The 19,767-nt window shown below is 37.4% G+C and overlaps 1 protein-coding gene across 2 annotated transcripts; it reads right to left on the bottom strand.

The window, feature by feature from the left end:
* Positions 1–5,856: 5,856 nt before the first annotated feature.
* LOC117402714 (LIM domain transcription factor LMO4-like) lies at positions 5,857–19,582 on the bottom strand. Of its 2 annotated transcripts, none has more exons than XM_059031550.1 (5): positions 19,084–19,582; positions 16,793–17,033; positions 9,796–9,898; positions 9,323–9,478; positions 5,857–6,595 (listed from the first exon to the last, which is right to left on the bottom strand). In XM_059031550.1, exons 2-5 carry the CDS (start codon positions 17,026–17,028, stop codon positions 6,587–6,589), a joined length of 504 nt encoding a protein of 167 aa, XP_058887533.1. In that variant the 5' UTR covers positions 17,029–17,033; positions 19,084–19,582; the 3' UTR covers positions 5,857–6,586. The 2 variants fall into 2 exon arrangements, with proteins under 2 accessions (XP_058887533.1, XP_033860002.1); XM_034004111.3 differs by having other exon boundaries at positions 9,802–9,898; positions 19,084–19,581.
* Positions 19,583–19,767: the final 185 nt, after the last annotated feature.

The raw sequence follows: 19,767 nt of genomic DNA, 5'->3' as shown, positions 1-19,767 counted from the left end.
AAGGATCAAACAGCAGGCAGTAGCACTGTAATTGGGCCATGTGAGAGAGAGGGACACAGATAACATGTAAATACTGTACAGCTCTGGCTAAAGGTTTTGTATCACCCAGTATTTTAGGATTGTGACATAATAAAAATAAAAATAAACTATATGAACATCTTTTATTTAACATCATGTAATCAAACAAACAAAAAAATAATATCACAAAAGTCTACCAGAAGCCATAATAGTAGTACAGTATTTCATGTTACATTTTGAAATGTCCATTTTCCTTTTCCCATTGCCCATCTTGGTGTATTTGACCCCAGACTAGGCATGTAGGCATTCACGAAGAGGTGGGAGCGACTCCTGTTATCTGACTTCCAAGAGGAAGGACCAAATACTCCCTCCACTGCTTACAACCCCATCGTACTGAAACACAGCTGAGCTCTGGTGTCCCCAGCCATGTCTCTTACAGTTTAACCTCACTTCATTGTTGAGGGGCAGCAGTGTGGAGTAGTGGTTAGGGCTCTGGACTCTTGACCGGAGGGTTGTGGGTTCAATCCCCAGTGGGGGACACTGCTGTTGTACCCTTGAGCAAGGTACTTTACCTAGATTGCTCCAGTAAAAACCCAACTGTATAATTGGGTAATTGTATGTAAAATAATGTGATATCTGTATAATGTGAAACAATGTATAATGTGATATCTTGTAACAATTGTAAGTCGCCCTGGATAAGGGCGTCTGCTAAGAAATAAATAATAATTGTTGAGTGTCTATCGGTCACTATGTACTGTATTTTTTGGGTCATTTCGTAGTTCATGTGAAGAGTAAAAAGGCATGAAAAATTCTTTAAATGTTATTTCACTGAATACATCAGAGTTCAGCCATCAAACACTACATCTGCTATTCAAAATGACCGTTCTTGTCTTCTATTTGCTATATTTCCATGGGAACCCTAGTTGAATAAGTGCAGCACATGCACAGAGCACTATCCTTGCAGGTGACCTGTCCTTTACTATCCAGCCCTGTTGTTCTCTCTTCACAGGTGTAATATATATATAATTTTTTTGTGTGTGTGTGTAAATCTCTAGAGGACATTGTCCAGAATCAGGATCTATATAATGTGCAGGAGGTGTAGTTATTACTCAGTAAAGCTATTCAAGTCAGTATCTGTGACAGTGCGGCACATCAACCAGCTGCAATCCTGTGGTTTGCAAAGTCTCTCTTTTCCTCCAAAACAACACCCACACAAAACAAATCTCTCCTTAAATAACCACAGCCCGGGTGAGGGGAGGTGGGTGGCGTATTGATGAGCCCCTACACTGAGGGGTTGAAAATGCTGCCAGCAAAAAAAAAAAAAACAATAACGTCACAGGACAGGAAAATAGTCTCTTAACAAAAAGCTACTTACATGTGCCTTCGCATTACAGATAATGAGACAGATTATATTACATTACACTCCAGGGCAAGCAAGACTGTGGATAATTACCAGCCCAATATTGTGTATGTCCCATGTTGCGTTACCCAATACTATGATGAGCAACATGGTACTATAGGAAAGATACTGTTGAAAATATATTATTCTTTTTTTCAAGTGGCTCTTTACTAAGATAGTATTCACTTACGCTATGCTAATGCCGCAGCAACAGCTGACAGAATGTTAACAGATATGGCAGCACTGCATTATCACCAAGGAAGCAATCCTGTTATATATCTCTACAACTGTGCTAAGATTAGTAATTATAACATGTAAGCTGTGCCACTAGAAAGGCAGCCCGTTTGTGGAAGGTAGGCAGTTTAGTGTACAGTAAAACAAGAACCTATTGCACACCTCTTCATTTGGTATAAATGTCTAAATGTCAGTTATTTCCAATTCTGTATTTGCTGTAATGCTTCATGGAAGCAGCCCAGTTACAGTATACAGTAGGGAAGGGGCCCTAATATAAACTCTCATTGTGTTTTAGTTTGGTGTGTGTGATGTGGGTTGGGGCATATTCTTTATCTGTACTACCTTTTTTATTTTTTTAAATCCTATTATAGTTCCAAAATTCACATTTGGAGGCTTGGTAAATAATTGAAAGCCAGAAGCCAGGAGTGTGCTTGAGCACCACTAACACGGAAGCCATCATTCATTGAAGCTCAATCCATTTTCTATGCACAAGCCCCTGAACAAGGACGCCATTAAGGCTGGTTCATTTTGAAAACATTAGTGACAGTGGTACTTCTGTGGAAGGGGGGCTCTGACAAGTGTCGCCTCTGTTTAAATCAAGCCTTCAGATTTCATTTAAGGAAACACAGGATAATTAGACGAAGTTTTATTGGTTTGTTTATTTTTCCTGATCTACTTGTTAGCATTGGTTGGTAAGCTACAAATATTGGAGCATGTCGGGACTTGCACTGAACTGAATTTCACTGAACTGTCTATTCTCACAGTCAATCTGGACTTTCTAAACTGATGTTACTCATCTAGCATGGTAAACTCTGTTTGCATCCTATCAGAGGGTGGACAAAATAGAGAACATTTGCGCTTATCATAAACCACACCTGGGCTGACACTGAAATGGCTGACTAATACTTTGCACAAGTGCTACGCCTCCTGGAAAGGATTTTCAGTCACGGTGGGCAAGACAGCAGAGCTGAAAGTTGGGTACAGGCAGATTAAGAGAAAAGTGATGTAGGAGAAACAGGACCCAGAACTATTCAGAATGGTTGCAAACATCATCAAATAGTAAGAGTAATGTAAAGGTGCTAACACCCATCACCTCCCACCCGCTGAGTTTTTCCATCTGCACAAATATTAACTTTGGTTTCATTAAGGTTTAAGAAAAATACTGTTGCCAAAGCTGTGTGCCTATCTATTAAAAATTAAGGGACTTGCTAGCAAACAGATGTCAGCCTCCAAAGCTCTCAATCCCTCAGTTTTTCCAGAGTGCGAAATTCATCATGTTAAGTGATTAAAAGGAACTCCATTATACAGAACTCGTTCTCACCTTTTAGAGGAATCAAACCTTTGTTCAAGGTTGCTGTAAAGACAGAAGTGATTTGAAAAGGCTTATCTTCCTGTCATTTTCTATTTTTCTTTTTGGGTTGCATTTAAAAAAATAAAAATCAGAAAGGCCTTTTAACAACCTTAAAGATGCAAGGACCTTTTAGCTTTTAGCTTCTAGTCTCTTGTTAAATTACCTTTCATGGGTATTTACTACATAGCAGAAAACAAAATGCAATGTAAGTGTTCCTATTAACTACCCATCCATATCAAAGTGTCCCCATTACTGAGCCCCTATTGTGTGGTTTGAAATGGTTCTAGGTTTTAGAAAGTGTTTCCCCTTAAGCAGACATGCCATTTAAGTATGTTCTATTGTAGTTTCTTAGCTACATTAGTGCTTCTCCAGGTTAGCACATCAAAGCAAGGACCCCATCACTTGCATTTGGATTATGCTAACATGAATGCCATTTGTAATCTTATAGGTCTGAAACTAAAGACATGCTTTTAAAGCTTAGGAGAATGCAGGACAAAAAATAGCTCATTAGGATCATATTCATATCAAACAGTTGTAAATTCTAACATTGCAAAATAAAACATCAGTGGGAGTGGTGCTTTAATGGGTTTGTGCTCATTGTGATGTGTGATGTTTAAAGCACAAATTATACTGTGCTTCAGCTGTTGTTCTGTGTTGTATAAGCTAAGGAAACAAACAGACCCAAAAATGTACATTCATACATAAATGATACAGCAGTGCTTGAAAAAAAAAAACACTTAAGAATATACTGGGAAGCTGTGCAAAATATCTGCTTTGTTGTTTGAAAAACTTTGCAATAAAACTTAAAGGACTGCCTCTTATTAGGCTTAGAGGAAAGGCTAGTGAAATTTAAGCATTTTTAACTGCTTCAGTGCTAATTAGGTTTCATGAATGCTTTCTTATATGCACCACTGGATTACAGGAGTCTAAGGACAAAGCCAATTGGGAAGGTCTGGTAATCAAAATTCTTAACTAGTCCTGCGTACCAGTCTGTAAGCTTTATTGCTAGAGGTGTACACAGGCCATTAAAGTGGCTAGCTGTCTTTGACCAACTGAGACCACCGTGCAAAGAAACAGTTTAATAAGGCCTGGTCTCTTGTAGGGCGAAACAAAGGTCTATGTGCGTTACTACCTCACAGTATTCATCTTCCAGATTGCAATGAACGCTGGGACTTCTAATTCTTTGTTTAAAAAAAAATACTGTTACTTCAAAAACGTATGCAAGACAAGACTGTGGCTGAAAGACCATATGTGCTGACAAAATTAAAATATAATACCATACTTTTTAATAATAATACAAATAGTAATTAAAAGGAAAAACAACCCCCATTATGGGTTTTAAATAATATATGTGTGTATATATATATTATTATTATTTCTTAGCACACCCTTATCTAGGGCGACTTACAATTGTTATAAGATATCACATTATTTTTACATACAATTACCCATTTATACAGTTGGGTTTTCACTGGAGCAATCTAGGTAAAGTACCTTGCTCAAGGGTACAGCAGCAGTGTCCCCCACCTGGGATTGAACCCACGACCCCCTGGTCAAGAGTCCAGAGCCCTAACCACTACTCCACTATATATATATATATATATATATATATATATATATATATATATATATATATTTATTTTAATGGCTTCTCATATTAGATTTGTCATGCAGAGGTTGTGTAAAGCCTTCAAATATGATGTTATTCATAAGCATTTCCATGCGCTTATGCTTTATGATAAATGGGTCACAATACAATAAATGTATTTTCATGATGAATTCATGTTGACAAAACGTGTAAAAATGTATGACTGTTGGTTGTGTCATGAAATGGCCTTAACCTTTACAATATCAATATTAAATTGTGTGCTAGTAATGCAAAATCATGCTTAAATATACAACTCATATAAAACATTGAGAAGATTTTCTATTTTATTGAATCATACTTCAAGTACATGAATGAAATAACTATTGTGTATTGAATGAGCACTAAAAGTGGTGCTGACAGCAATGCACTTCCCATGAAAAGTGAGGGTCAAGGGCACCCACTGCCAGGGGTATGTGAACGTCCTTACAAATTCACCTCAATCCTGACCTGAAAAACCAACCCTGCCATTCTGCGTGAACGACTTTCGGCTGAGACGTCAAATAAGACCACCAGACCCGTTTTGCCAAATAAAAGGCAATTTGTGTACCAATTCACCCCCACCCCAAAAAAAATGATTACAGCTCAAAGATTGCTATAAGCGACACTGCACTGCAACGTACCTGCATTCGACATCATAAGTTGACAAACACAAAAGTACTGCATAACCATTACCTTCTTGGTCATTATAGCGTGCTGTGAATTACCATGCAAATCTTTTTTTTTTTTTTTTTTGCAAATTGAACAATTATGTATGTATTATTACCCTAGATGTTTTCTTTCTCCAGTAATTAAATCTCCAAAGAATATTTTTGTATCCATTCACACCCTATCATTAGATAGATGAATAGCGTATGTCAATTGAAAAAAAAAAATGCAATCGTTGTGTTTCCTTATTTCAATTATGTGGCCATTATTAGTATTGATGATCGCCGTGCACCAGGTTCAATGTTATTCAAATATCTGTTAAAATCCTGACAACTACATCAGTTTATGGCTTAAAATAAAAAAAATAAAAACATTTGGGGGTTAATCAAAGCACCGCTTTCTAAAAAGCAACTGCAGAGAAAATAATCTTTACAAACACTCAGATGAAATGTGCACTGTATAATGTAATTATGCAGCAATTGTGAGGTGTTTAACATTAAAACTGTGCTTAATTTTCTCTTTTAATTTGTATTACTTAAAAACACCATACGAGAGCAAATGTCTGAAAATATCACAAATAGATTTATTTTTCATTCAGCATTTATAGGTTGGTGAAAATCTCTACATTTTATCTGCTATGAGCTTCAGATTTGTGCTGTGGAGGTGTTTATGGGTTGGGGTTTGGGGGGGGGAGAGGTGGTAGCAACATTGGGACAAAAAGAACACTTACATGCATACATACATGGCATTTTACAGAGTTACACCAGAAGTGTTTATGATAGATTTCCACAAAAGCATAGTCTATTATTTTTTTTCAAAATGAAACACATATCCTTTACAACACTTAAGATGTACAAAGAGCAAACAGAAGGTTGTAAAGAAGGTAGAGTACAGGGTATAAACTGCGGTCATCACCCTGCTAATTGTTAACGGAGGAACGATGCAGATTGGAAAAGCTGCTCTTAATTAGCTTCATTTATTATTTTAATTTTTTTTTAAATTTTTAATTTTTTTTTAATTCTCAATTTCTGTACACAGTCTCCCATTAGTCCAGGTTCACGGAGTCCTTAATGTTCCTCCTCAGTCATGTGAACGCAGGAACAGACTCGAGAGAAGGGCAGTCAAGAGTAAAAAAAGGGAAATACAATGGCATGGGGTGCTGGAGGTGGCCTAGACACCGGCTGGAAAGGTGACTCGCTGCAGAACCAGAGTGAGGGCCCACCGGCGACGACGGGCCAGGTCTGAGATGAAGACACGCATCCTGCTGCTTGCTGGCATGGCTCCATTCCTTTTAACAGACCTGGGAAAAATATATTAAAATAAAAAAACACACAACATGTAAGACCAGCTGGTTAAACTGAGACAGATAGTAACTCTGATCTACTGAAACTACCTTGCTGCAGTAATTGAAATAAATCTCTATACAACACAGTGAGGGATGCTTGATAACTGTCAACCCCATGCAACATAAACAATTGGATCATGGAATGCTGCAGGGGTGGGTTTGACGTTTTTTTAAATTCTTTCTAGGCACTAACTTTTTCAATAATTGATATAATCGGTTACATATGTGTCCTTTATAAGTTCAATCATTATTATGGCAATGGTGTAACTGTACCCCTCAATAAGTGACATTGAGTGATGCTTCACGCATACGCGGGAAAAACTGGATTTCATTACCTGAGCATTAAAACACAAAAATGCAGGGGGGGGGGGGGGGGGTTACATTATTTTTTCTTTAGTATTCTACAGTTCTTTTTACCCTTTCCTCAAATTACTAAAAGCTCAAAGTCTATTAGTAATTGCAAACCCCCACTTTCAGGCTAATTAAAGTGACTGTGGCTCTGTGGTTTAATTCCCCAGAGTTGGAGCTCAGTGTGAAAAAGGTAATTTGTCTGTCCTGAACAAAGAGATTAAGCAGCAGCCAGAGAAACCTACTCAATAAATGAGCGTCAAATGTGTCCTCCACTGTGAAATGTGACATAATAAACAACGAAAGAATAAGACCCTTCACATAGACACAGGTAGGATTTTTCTACTATAGATCCATCATATTATTACCCATTTGCTGGGTTTACAAGCTTGTTTAAAAACCGTTGAAGCTCTGTAACTGAATCAGATATTCATTTCTTTATAGAACTGGGATGAGTAATGATGATGACTGATGCCAACTCCTTAAAACAAGTTATTTGATTCTCAAATGCTGCATGGACTTCTTTTTTATATTAGGAATTAAGCTACTTAATTATATCCCACAAAAGCTACTGATTTGTATTAGGTTAGGCAGCATAATAAATGATAAATACATGAAGGCTTTCAGGATAAAAATGACAGTAATTGATGTTAAACAATTCCATCCCAACAATAATTAAAGCATTGCACCCTATATTTGATTGCATTTTAACATTAATTATTCAGCAGTTTGCACTACATTAGATGTTCTCATATAAATAAGCAATGAGATATTTCATATTTACTACACTATAAAGAGAACGGGACACCGGTTTAAAACAGGCACATTTAAAAATGTGATATCATAAAGAAAAGGCTTTCAAACTGAATGTTAAATACTGTTTATATACACATCCTTATACCCAATACCTGTCTAATGAGTGAATTCTAGAATGGAATTCCTGTCATTCTGCCCTGAAAGGCAGTCTGTCAGAATTAAGTATATGGTACAGGATACATCAAGTCTTATTTAAACTTCAAATGTGTTTTATATACCTGTTAACATTTTCTACATTCTTCCAAGACTGGAAATGTGTGTAATTATACAGAACAAGGGCCATTACTAACCCAACAGACTGAAGCTTGTAATAGGATTATGTAATTGACTGAAATGAGTTGTAAAAATTGCAAATATTAAAAACTGCATTTATTCCAACTTATATAATCCTTACCTGAAAAAAAAAATAAAGAAATGAAGAACAATGGTGTCTTGAGATTCTAAATCCTATATTCTGACACACCTAGTTTATACAACTGTCATCTAATTTAGAGCTAAACGCTATTCTGTATGATGCCCCCAACAGACATTAATAAAGTTCCTGTTGTAAATCTATAAAGAATTACCAAGTGATGTGTGCATGTTTTGTTTCATTGCAATAGCTCAGTGGTGTGTGCTTGCCTCGGTTAATGATGAAAAAGTCAAATATCAGGAATGATGGAAAAATCTATCGTCAATCTGAAATTCAAATTCATCTTTGGTCAATAAGATTTAATATCCATGCAAGTGGTGCTGTAAAGAGTAAATGAATCAATGTCATCAATACGTAATCAGTATGAAATATGATGTGAAAACAATTACGTGGACTCCATACGTTCTCTCTGTCTCTTTCTGGTCCAGACTTGCATTTGCAGTCTTTTTCATTTTAATGTTGACAGTAATTGTTACAAATTAGTTTCTGCAGTTACAAAATTGCACTTGTCTGCCTGGCTAAGACCTAAATATGTTGTAACATTTCTAGTTCCATTTAAGACAGGTAGTGTCTGCATTTCATAAGCTTTCTAGCTAGAAATAAAATAATCCACCATTAAAACACTAAATACTTGGGTTTGCACAGAGTGAAGATGGCATTTGGGCATTGTGTGTAGTAATGCTCGTTTAAATTTACTTTTATGATTTCCCTAATAAAGAATGGTGGAAATACTTGAACCAGAATGACCTTCACCGGACTAAGAAACTCTCTTTAAAATGAGGGTAAATAGAATTAATTTCGCATTGTACAGTTGCACTGTAAGGAATAATTCCAATTTTTCCACCAGATAGATCAATCCCCTCATATTTATAACACGCATTCTCAATACAAAAAAACAAACAAACAAGACCAGTCAGTTCAGGGAAGAAAAAAAAAATGCATCTTTACACTGCAGATCGTCCCAGCCTGGGAGAGGCACAGGATCATCCGAGACTAACTTCCAGCAGACTCTTGATACAATGTGAAAATGGATTTAACCCCCGCCCTCACCCAACACTGTTTTTGCTTCCGAGGCTCCGGCGCTGTAATGACGCATGCAAATGTACCTTTTGGTCTGGCAGTAGAGGGTTAGTCTGAAGCGAATTCAAGTGGCTGTTAATGACAGCTGTGGGTCTGTCGTGTTCGCAGAACAAACTGCCATTGATGTAGTGGAACCTGTCTCCCGGGACCAGACGATTCTGGCAGGTAGAACATGTGAAACACTGTCCAGAGGAAAACAAAGACACATCAGAACCGGTCCCAGAACACTACAGTGTGTCAAGACACATTCAACACTGCTTTATCAAAAGGACTGCATGCCTGGTGCTGTATTAGCAATTCACTTGTAAATAAGCTTCTACAGTTTACATTTTCCACTGAAATAACTTAACATGTCAATTGGCATAAAAAGATCTCTAGTGAAGAATCTTGCAGTGGATACTTTTTCACCCCTGTAGCTCGAGGTTTATGGTGTTATAGTGTACTGATGCAATCTCATCATCAATAACTAATAAAAAAAAAACTAAAAAAAAAAACATACGTTTACCTTGAGATGATAGACATTGCCTTGCGCCCTCATAACCAACTCGCTTGCTGGAATAGACTGTCCACACGCACTGCAGGCTCCACTGTTTCCAAATAATCTGAAATAATAATTAAAACAAAACGAGAATTTATTATTGAGCAAAATACTGCATGACAATCGTTCACTTGTGTAAAATGGAACAGAAAAAACAACTGCCATTTTGTCCCCATTTTAACTATTGTGTTCCTGTTTAAAAAATGACCAAAATGCACTTGACAATGACATGCCCCATCAATTAATACACGGCTTGGGAGGGTCATTTTAACACGAGATGGGTAATGTGATTGGGCACAAAATTAGAAACACAGTCAATAGGGCAACAACAGGATGCCAGGATGGCACAGATAGAACGTGACACGTCCGATAATTGCTTACATTTCTTTTGGAGGGACACACAACCATTTCTCTAATTTATTCAGAGAAACTGGGGGTGAAAATGTCCAATGAAGCCAATTATCCAGAATGACCTTTGGAGTCATCACTTTCATTGTGGAACATCAGTAATTGTGCATTCTTGGATAAGGAAGCACCTGCCAACCAAGAACCTACTTTTAGACACATGGCCCACTGTAGCTGAATCTGACTTGCAATAGCTTTTTATTTTGCAGGATACATGCCATGTCAGTGATGCCATGTGCAATAAATAAATATACAATAATTAGTCATCTGATGGACAGCCTATTTACATAAAAGTGTGTTCTACATACTGAAGGCATTTCCATGATTTTGTTCAAACCCTGTACATTCATAACGGGCTTTTGCTAAATCATTTGAATCCAAAGCTTTGCATGAAGCAATAACATTATTGCAGTCCAGGATTTGTATTACTTTTTTTTTTTTTTCTTTAAAGACAATACCGTTGATTGTTGTCTTGTACAATTACAGCACAGAACAAAAGCAGCTCTCCAATTTAAAATATTGCACTTTATGAAAATACATACAGTGCACGTCCCCAGGCTCCGACATCGAATTTAAGTATTACCTTTAACATACATTTTGCATCCTAATCATAACCTGAAACATAAGTAATCAGAGAGTTAAGAGGCTTTGATTGTACATCTAAGGAGACATCATGCTTTTGCTATTAGAACTGCAGCAAAACCTCCATCCGAGCACAGTTTCCATTAGAAACACTGCGCTATCCAGGTTGATATATAATGTGCATGGGTTAACCTTTTCAATCATGGTGTCAACACTTTAGATTTGCCTCTGCTCATCTCTTTCATCCTAACCTTCTCTCTCTCCCTCTTGATAATGAAATGCTTGCTCCAGCTTCCCTCTATCTGCCTCTGAGTCCACAATTTAGATTACTTCATCTCTGCTAGCAACAAACTGAATGAAATTTCGATTTGAGCAGAAAGTAATTTACTGGGATCTGGACCCATTTGTCATCATATCTCACTGGGTGTTTGCTCTATCACTGCAGTTTTCCTATGCAATCAAATAAGACCACAACATCTGACATGGAAAACAGGGGGGGGGGGGCTAAAATACACACACACATTTAAAGCTAGACATTTGTTTCAAGAACGCACCCTGATTATTTTTAAAGCTATTGCAAAGAAGCAATCAATGTTATGCGCTACAAACTAAGCATGATAATTTAGCAAGGTTCAGCGCTCCATTAAGGACTTGCAACTATAAATACAGCACCAAAAAGAAAAGCATGTATTTAGAGAAATAAAAATAATAGAACTGGTGCAATGTCTCTTATTGATGCATCCATATTAAAAAGCGCTTTCTGTAGGCCTAAAATGTGCTGGAGTACTTTATAATGATACTGTAATAATGAACATGCTAACCCTGACTCTACTTAAACAAGAAAGAAAATAATAATAATATTCTATTCACTTCTGAATTAATACTAAATTTTTTCAACAATATAATTCAGTTCAGCCTGCGATAAATATATGTTACACCTTTAAAAATGTGCTGGGTGCTTGTGCTTCTAAAATAGGCTTGAGTTTTCAGGCCCTGATCTTGCAGAGGAGGCTTGTCATGTTCAAAGTACTAATTTGCTGTCGCCTCTTTATTGAAAATAGCCTCTAAGTTGTTATTAAATGTATCGACAGAACGACAGAGAGAGTAGTAAAACTGCCCCCCTAAGATGGCTTTTAATAGGAAGCCCGAGAAACAAATTTTGCTGCAGCATCGATTTGAAGAGTTCAATCAAAACTCCATTTCAAAACTAATTAGTTTGAGATCCACGACACAGACACGTTGTTGCAGAATTAGAACGGCCACTGAAAGGAGAAAGCTGTGCTTTAGGAGCTAACCTGCAGGTGGAACGGGTTTAAATTGAAACGCTGGGTAGGTTATTTTTAAAGGTGGAAGATACCATCAACAAGATTCAGCACTCATCTTAAAACCATTCAGACGTCTAACCCAAATACATTTGTGTGTTTCATCTTAATGCTAGGCAATTGAATGTTGCTGATTAACCCCTGAAAAAAAAAAAAAAAATACAGCAAAAAGGACATCCATGTAACGCTATAATACATATCTGCAGAAAATCAGTTAAAACCTTCCAAGCCTTTCAGTGTAATGGACAGCCTATAAATCTGCTGAACAATATGTAGGTTAATGCACTGTCTCTTGCTAAAAAGGACAATTACGTGTGCTCACTGTCGTGCCCCTTTCTTAACTGCATACGATTTGCACCACCAGACATTAAATACAGAAGTTTATCTTCGTGATCAGACTTAACCCTTTGCGTTACACAGAATCGCAAGAAATTGTTTGGTCTGTATTATTAGTATGTGGAGTGTACTAATAATTATATCAGTTATACAAGGATACAGATTAGTGTGCACAATTTTACTGGGATAAAGTTTAAAGGTTATTCGCATTACCAATGTAGATACAAAATGACATAAAAGAATGATATTGCAGTTAGTCGTGGTCACTTCACTCCAGTTTTATATTTATTTATTCCATTCTTTTTCTTTCTGTATGCTTTGAGTTAATTATCTGACCAAGGGATTGGCCGGGAGAGTATTTGACTTAAAAAGGCTTGAGGCTTTAGGTGGTCAATTAAGTTGCTATCAGCCTCAGACTGGCGGTTTTCCCTTGAACTCTCGCATTGGGGAAGAGATACCCCAGGTCAGCCTAATTAAAGCCTGGGGACTCTTTAATTGCTATAACAGGATTGGTTTCAGATTCTCATCTTTACATTCTAGGTTGTAGGTCGTTTATATTTCAGCTATTAGACTACACCATCAATCACCAGCACTGGGAGGTTCCTTAAATGGGAGTTAAAAAAAACAAACTCAAAAAGAATCTTAAGGTGGCATACAAGTTTTTGAAGGTTAAAAGATAAATCACTAACTTCTGAATTTTATTATATAAATGATTTCTGTACAGGCTACAAATACGTTCCCCCCCCGTCAACAACAAACTTCTGTAAATGGTTGTCTTATTATTTTGTTACAAATATGCATGCTGTACCTTTAACAACAGCGTTACATATAGTATAAAAGTAATACACTAATGATGTCTGCAAAATAGTCCATTAGAGATGCTTCTGTACAACAGGAGCCAAAGCACCTTAAAAGCACTAGGAGATATTGATACTTAAGAGGGGGGGCTTTGCATAATGGCAAGTACTGCATTAGAGAAAGCGAGGGAGAGAGAACGAGAGAGAGAGAGAGAGAGAGAGAGAGAGAGAGAGAGAGAGAGAGAGAGAGAGAGAGAGAGAGAGAGAGAGAGAGAGAGAGAGAGAGAGAGAGAGAGAGAGAGAGAGAGAGAGAGAGAGAGAGAGAGAGAGAGAGAGAGAGAGAGAGAGAGAGAGAGAGATCAGCCAAATTACGCTTGGTTAATTCAGAGTAACAGATCTGGCCCCAAGTGAATTGGAGGCCTTGAATTAATTCTGTTATGACAAATCAAGATAAACGTTTCCCCTAAATTGCACGCGATTTAATTAATTTTTGAGATCCTGGTTTTTCCTAGCTAATAGTTCACATGCTCATGTGCTGTCATAGTGCTTGAGTGGGCAGGCTTCAAAGTGATATTAAATAACCAACTATTAGATTTACCTAGCACGTTCCACTGGAAAAGTGCCATTTAATTACCTAGCCTATTCAATTAAAGGGACCGCATTTCCTGAATCTTGCAGCCGGCTCATTATTACTTGCAAAATTAACTCCCTTGCTCGGTGCCTCTTACAGTCTGCAAGGAAATTGTAATTTAACTGAAAATCCAGTGATAAAATGCCAACGCACTTCCCAGATGTACCTAATATTTACTGGTTACGTTTCAGGTTCTGTTTCTATGCATGGGTTTGTGTTTCGAGTTATTAAAACAGTTTTAATAGAAATGCCGTGGTTTCCTATGCAGTCGATTTCTACAGGTGCTACAGGATCACAGGACTCTGCGGTTTTATTTTGATAACACAATGTGAAAGGCTATACAGAAACACACAGGCCAGACTCTCTCGAAATTACTGAAGTTATAAGTACCAACTGCAAGTTTATTCTTGAAATGATAAACGAATAACACACACATGCCCCATATAATAAACAAAAAGCAATGGCTCTTATTACACTCGCTATCCTTGACATTCCTGAAATAAAATCCTTACATAAGAGCTCACCATTTGTTGATTAATAAAAGGCACTGCTGTGTTATTTACACTACAGTGGCAATTTAATAATCTGTTAAAAAAAACAAAAAAAAAAAACGGATACTGTGTCTTTAAAACACAGAGACGACTGGTCCCTGTAATAATCCTCTCCTTCCCTCCCTCTAAAAAGCCAATTCTGTTAATTAAATGTTTTGTTTGCGATGCAGCTCTCATTCATTTCGGACACGTCATTACGACCAGATCTGAGCTGGGGACCAGATCTCATTAGATAAAACCCATCAGGACTAAAAGAAAATGAAGGAGCCACTAATTAAAGCTTTTAATTGTGTGGACTCACTGTCAGGCAGCTTTATCTGGGCTCAGATCTCGTCTCTGAACCTTGTTGAAGTTTCATTCTCCCACCAACTGCACTCTTATTACAAGAGGAAAGGTGTATCCACTTTTCCTCCAAATTCTAATTAGGTTGTAGACCCATTACTGATGAAGCGCCCCACTGACTTAATCTGCTTGGAGAGGTGCACTTGCCCTCTTAAAAGTGCAACCCCTGCAATGTGCCCTGATTGCAGGTTGTATGTCAGCTTCACTTGCTGCTGATGGCATATAAAATGCATACCACTTCAAAAATGTATTGTCCCATGTTTATTAACATTAGCATCCTAGTGGTAAAAAGGTTGCAAATATACAGTTGACATATACGTTTTATAACCAGCAGAATGTAAATGTGAATTATTTCAATGTAGCCCCAAGTAGACTAGGAAGGGGAAAGAGGTCATTATTATTATTATTATTATTATTATTATTATTATTATTATTATTATTAACTTGTTTTTCCAATAAAGTGGTGTTTTTTTTAAAGTTACAGTTTTGCTGCGTTCATTATTCCACTATGCAGACTAAATGAAGCTTGCATGGACATATTTTGAAGCAACTTTAAGTGCGTGCTGAAATACAGGGCATTCTAATGGAGATATATATATATCATACAGTATATACATTACTTTTGTGTTTTCTTTCTTTGGGGGGGGGCTTGTTTTATTATTGTTAATTTAGTTTTTCCACACTTAGTGAAATGAGTTATGTCACTTATTTTTAAAAGTTAGTGTAAAGTTAGACTCCATTTAGTTGATTGAAGCTGCGCTCAAGTGAATGAAGTTGCATTATCGGAAAAACTAAACGCCCTCTTACTTCATCGTTTTATACTAATGAGGTTGAATCGTATACGGCTCTGAAAATAGAGCAATTTCACCCTTATTATCTTTCTAATACTTGTCAGAAGGGATTAATACTAAATCTACACACCCTTCACACATATAAAACCATGGCTGAATGTTTTAAATTAAAAAATGAAAGCAACTTCAACTTCCACCTCTGCCCTGTCTTTGTGGCGGCAGATCTTCTCGTTCTTAATGTATTCCCTTCCTGCTAATGGTGTAATGCCAAAAGCTCTGTCCTTCTCTATAAGGGACTTGCATTTAAATGATAAAGCTGACTGATATAAAAAGCATACAGTATCTAGACAGAAAACCCATGATCCTTTAAAATGCAAAATGCTACACCAATGAGTTTGGGAGGTTAGCTTGCCCTGGCATTATGACCATAAACTCAGTGGGAGCTTATTTTTCCAGTCTTCATCTTTTTGTATGTATGTATGTATGTATGTATGTGTGTGTGTGTGGCAGTTGTTCCAGGACTTCCGAAAGTTTTTAATGCAATGCACCTACTTTGCACTCACAATCCAATAAGTCATTCTTCACTTTTTTTGACATCAGATTATGAGCTAATTAAACTGCAAGATAAACGGCCTGCACACAGACACACACACAGACACAGACACACACAGACACAGACACAGACACTGCTTCAGTCTCCTTTCTTGAGGTTTACATGGAAGTACATAGACACCAACTGCTGTGGGCTCCATACAAAACAGCAATAAAAATATTGAAAAATATGACCCTGGAATGGCCTTTGAAGTAGTTTAATGCACAAAGACTTTGCAGCTGCTTCCTATCACAGATTGTGTGCCTCTCATCTATAATGAACCATGAGCCTTGCTTTAAAAGGATACAGATCTACAGCACCAGGTGGATACTTCACCGTACCACCAGCTATCCCATATTAGATTGTTCAGTTTTCTTTGAGTGGATGCATATGTAGATCTAGCATAGGAGGTATAAAACTACAGCTTGAGTTATTCATTTTGGTTATTTCCATAAAGGTAATTTTGTATTGTATTTAGCCAAGGGAAAGGTTACAGTTTACAGCCTCTTCAAAGTACAGGCATAGCAACTTATTCCCAAATACAACATGCTACTGTATGACGTGAAAAAAAAAAAAAACGTTAATAAATTTTGTTTTTATTTCATTTACCTGATGTAGTCGTTTCTACAAAGGATCATGCCGCTTTTGGTGTAGCAGGATGTGCCAATCTCTCCCAGCTGTGCCTGGCAGCAGGAGCATTTGAGACAGCGGCTGTGCCAGTAGCTGTCCATGGCGTAGAGGAGAAAGCGGTCTGCGATCTTGCCCCCGCAGCCTGCGCACCTTTTCCAAGAGAGGGAACCCGCACCCACCGGGGGAGGCTGGGAACTGCTGCCTGGGTTCACCATGGTCTCTGTACAAGAACAACAAGGAACATGTATTATCTGAAGTCAACTAATCTACAAACATAGGGTTAGGTTTGTTGTTTTGCTGGCCAGCCCAACTGAGGCATGTTATATTACTTAGTAAATCATAAAGCTGCAAGTACTCTGAGAACTAAACAAAGAAACGTTACATGAACATGAAAGAGCACTCAGCTGTATTCTAAGATCACCTGACTGCAAACTACACCTCATAACCATCTGCCAAATGCAAAGCTTTTTTTCCCCATTCCTCCCTGGTGTCTGTAGTTTTCAGGAAGCTGTTGAACCTGTTATGGAATTGGAAACAACTTTAAATGGTAGCTTCAACTCAGCAATTTCATCCTTCATTTTCGGTTTTTATTCCGGTGGCTTTTTATCAGTATGCTACTGAATGCTTTAGGATTCGAGACTGGTATAAATGGATCCCACGGCTTTAAGTGGGCTGTCTAACCTGTTATACAAACACATACAGACCACTTTTTCCTCTCTAATCTGTCCTTGATCGCTCATCTAAATGCTGCTGTTGCCTCCCGGTCCCTCCAAGATTAATGCCGTTTTACTGATAACACTCTGGGTGATAGAACAATTAAAGAGGCATTGGCTTTTGTTGGTCATCCGAAATTGCCTTTAAAGTGAAGATTTTTGTTTTGTTTTGTTTTTGTCCTTTGATACTGCTATTCCTCGAGCCGGTCATTGTTCATTCTTCAGTAAAAGAAGAAAAATAAATAAATAAAATAAATAAATAAATAAATAAATAACGGGCAGCTTATTACAAAAAGCAGATTGCTATAACACAAGAATGGCTGCTAATTGAAAAGTCCTAAAGCTGCACATATCAAAAGCACAGGTTGTAAATATATTAATGTGTACGCACCACGATATATTACACCATAATTGTTTACGGGTTTTAAAGCATGTTTTATGTCAGTTTTGCGTGAAAAGATTAAAGTACACAGTATCTGATCCACTCATGAGTTCACATGACTGGTATCATATTTTCAGTAATAGACCCAATAACCTCTGACCGCAATGATTGTCAGCGATGCCCTGCCACATACATTCTGGCGGACTTAATTTTATTGTGCATTACAAAGCCCCAGAACTTGCCAGAACTATAGAATATACTCTTCAGACTTGCAAACCCACTAGCTGGTATTTTTAATGAGCACTCTACATGTCAGCCTCCTTTTTTTTTTTTTTTTTAAATTTTTAATCGTTTCCAATTTTCTGCAGACGGACTTCAACGCGGGCTGCCCAAATCTTTATTGAAAGGTAATTAGAGGGCAAAAGGAAAAAAAGAAACGTTACACTGAGAAAAGCAGTCAGTAACCCCATTAGCTGAGGCTCTTAAGGGCAAGCAGCAATACCTTAGTGCCGATTAAATCTAAAGAGATGAATTAAAAGGACCGACCAGAAAGTGAGTCCCCAGACAACTAAAGAGAACGGGCCCTCGTCAAGTTTATTCGGAGTGAAAGAAAAAAAAAAGGCTTTTAACTTAAAATGGGCTTACTCTAGTAATTACACGGCCAGGCAATTACGTGCTGAGATGGAGTCAGTGAAATAGAAAACAGATCAGGCAGCTGGAGGCAAAATAGTCCCCATTTTAAACAGTCGCTGGTGCCTTTTTTTTTTTTTTTTTTTTTAGATGGAGATCAACTAATAAAAATGTAAGAATGTAGTAATCGAAAGAAACAGCAGAATACATAACGTTCCAATGTCGAGTCCGATAAATAGCTCAACTTGTGTTTATTAAAGGAAAATGCATGACAAAGTCGTCCCTTTAGAAAGAGTAGAGTCCAGTATGCTATACTGAATTTAAAACCAGAGTACAAAGGTATGCTGTATTTGTTTACATCTTAAACGCAATCCTTAAGGAAAAGCACTATATATATATATATATATATATATATATATATATATATATATATATATATATATATATATATATATAATGTATGTGTGTGCACAAGTGACTTGATTATTGGATTAGTATAACGTGTTGAAAGATTTGATTTAATCCCATAAAGAAAAGACACCTACCTGTTTTGCCTCGTTGAAACGTAATGGTTGAAAGATGTGAGGACCGCGTTGAAAATGTAACGTAATGTTTAAAAGATTACACAATAGAACTAATTATCTTGGCACAACAGCAGAGTACCAGCAGAGGCTGTATTGGTTTTACAGCCAAATGTCAATCTCCAGAGGTCCCAGCGCTATAAGCACCGCGGAGTTGAAGTCCTCTCGTGTATTTCTCACACTGGGGCAATAGCAATGTTCAGCCAGGCTAATGGAGTTTTCAGATTGTATTTCCACTGGCCCCGTTCGTTTTATATTTCATCAGCAAACAAGGGAAGTCCTTGACAAATGCGTTATCAATACGCAATACTTTCGTTCCAAATACCGAAGTAATTCTTGTTTTTTTATTTCCTCGTGAAGCTCGTTTAGAGAAAAAAAAAATCAATTGCTCCACGATCTTGTTTAGTTTCAGTATGATCTGCTCTCTCGCACTCAGCCGCTCTACATGTGTTTGTGACAGGACGAAAATCCCAAGCACACCTCTTCTGAGAGGATGACGTAAATATATTAACAGCCAATCGCCACGCAGCCCATTCAGGCGGAATAATAAAACCACCCAATCAGACGAATGTGACAATGACTTGCCACACCGAGTAAAGGAGGAAGAAAATTGATGTTTATTATTGTCCAGGCTTGCTTTTTATCGGA

The sequence above is a fragment of the Acipenser ruthenus genome, chromosome 10, assembly GCF_902713425.1.
Source record: "Acipenser ruthenus chromosome 10, fAciRut3.2 maternal haplotype, whole genome shotgun sequence".
In the NCBI taxonomy this organism is placed as follows: domain Eukaryota; kingdom Metazoa; phylum Chordata; class Actinopteri; order Acipenseriformes; family Acipenseridae; genus Acipenser; species Acipenser ruthenus.
The sequence above is the reverse complement of the archived record's forward strand: the minus strand, read 5'-3'. Positions and strand labels throughout refer to the sequence as shown.

Excerpts from the sequence above, each read along its gene's own strand:
- LOC117402714 (XM_059031550.1), bottom strand. The coding sequence starts at position 17,028 with ATGGTGAACCCAGGCAGCAGTTCCCAGCCTCCCCCGGTGGGTGCGGGT. Across the intron at positions 9,899-16,792 it reads TGTAGAAACGACTACATCAG|ATTATTTGGAAACAGTGGAG; the intron begins GTAAATGAAATA and ends TTATTATTTCAG. Across the intron at positions 9,479-9,795 it reads TCTATCATCTCAAGGTAAAC|TGTTTCACATGTTCTACCTG; the intron begins GTATGTTTTTTT and ends TCCTCTGGACAG.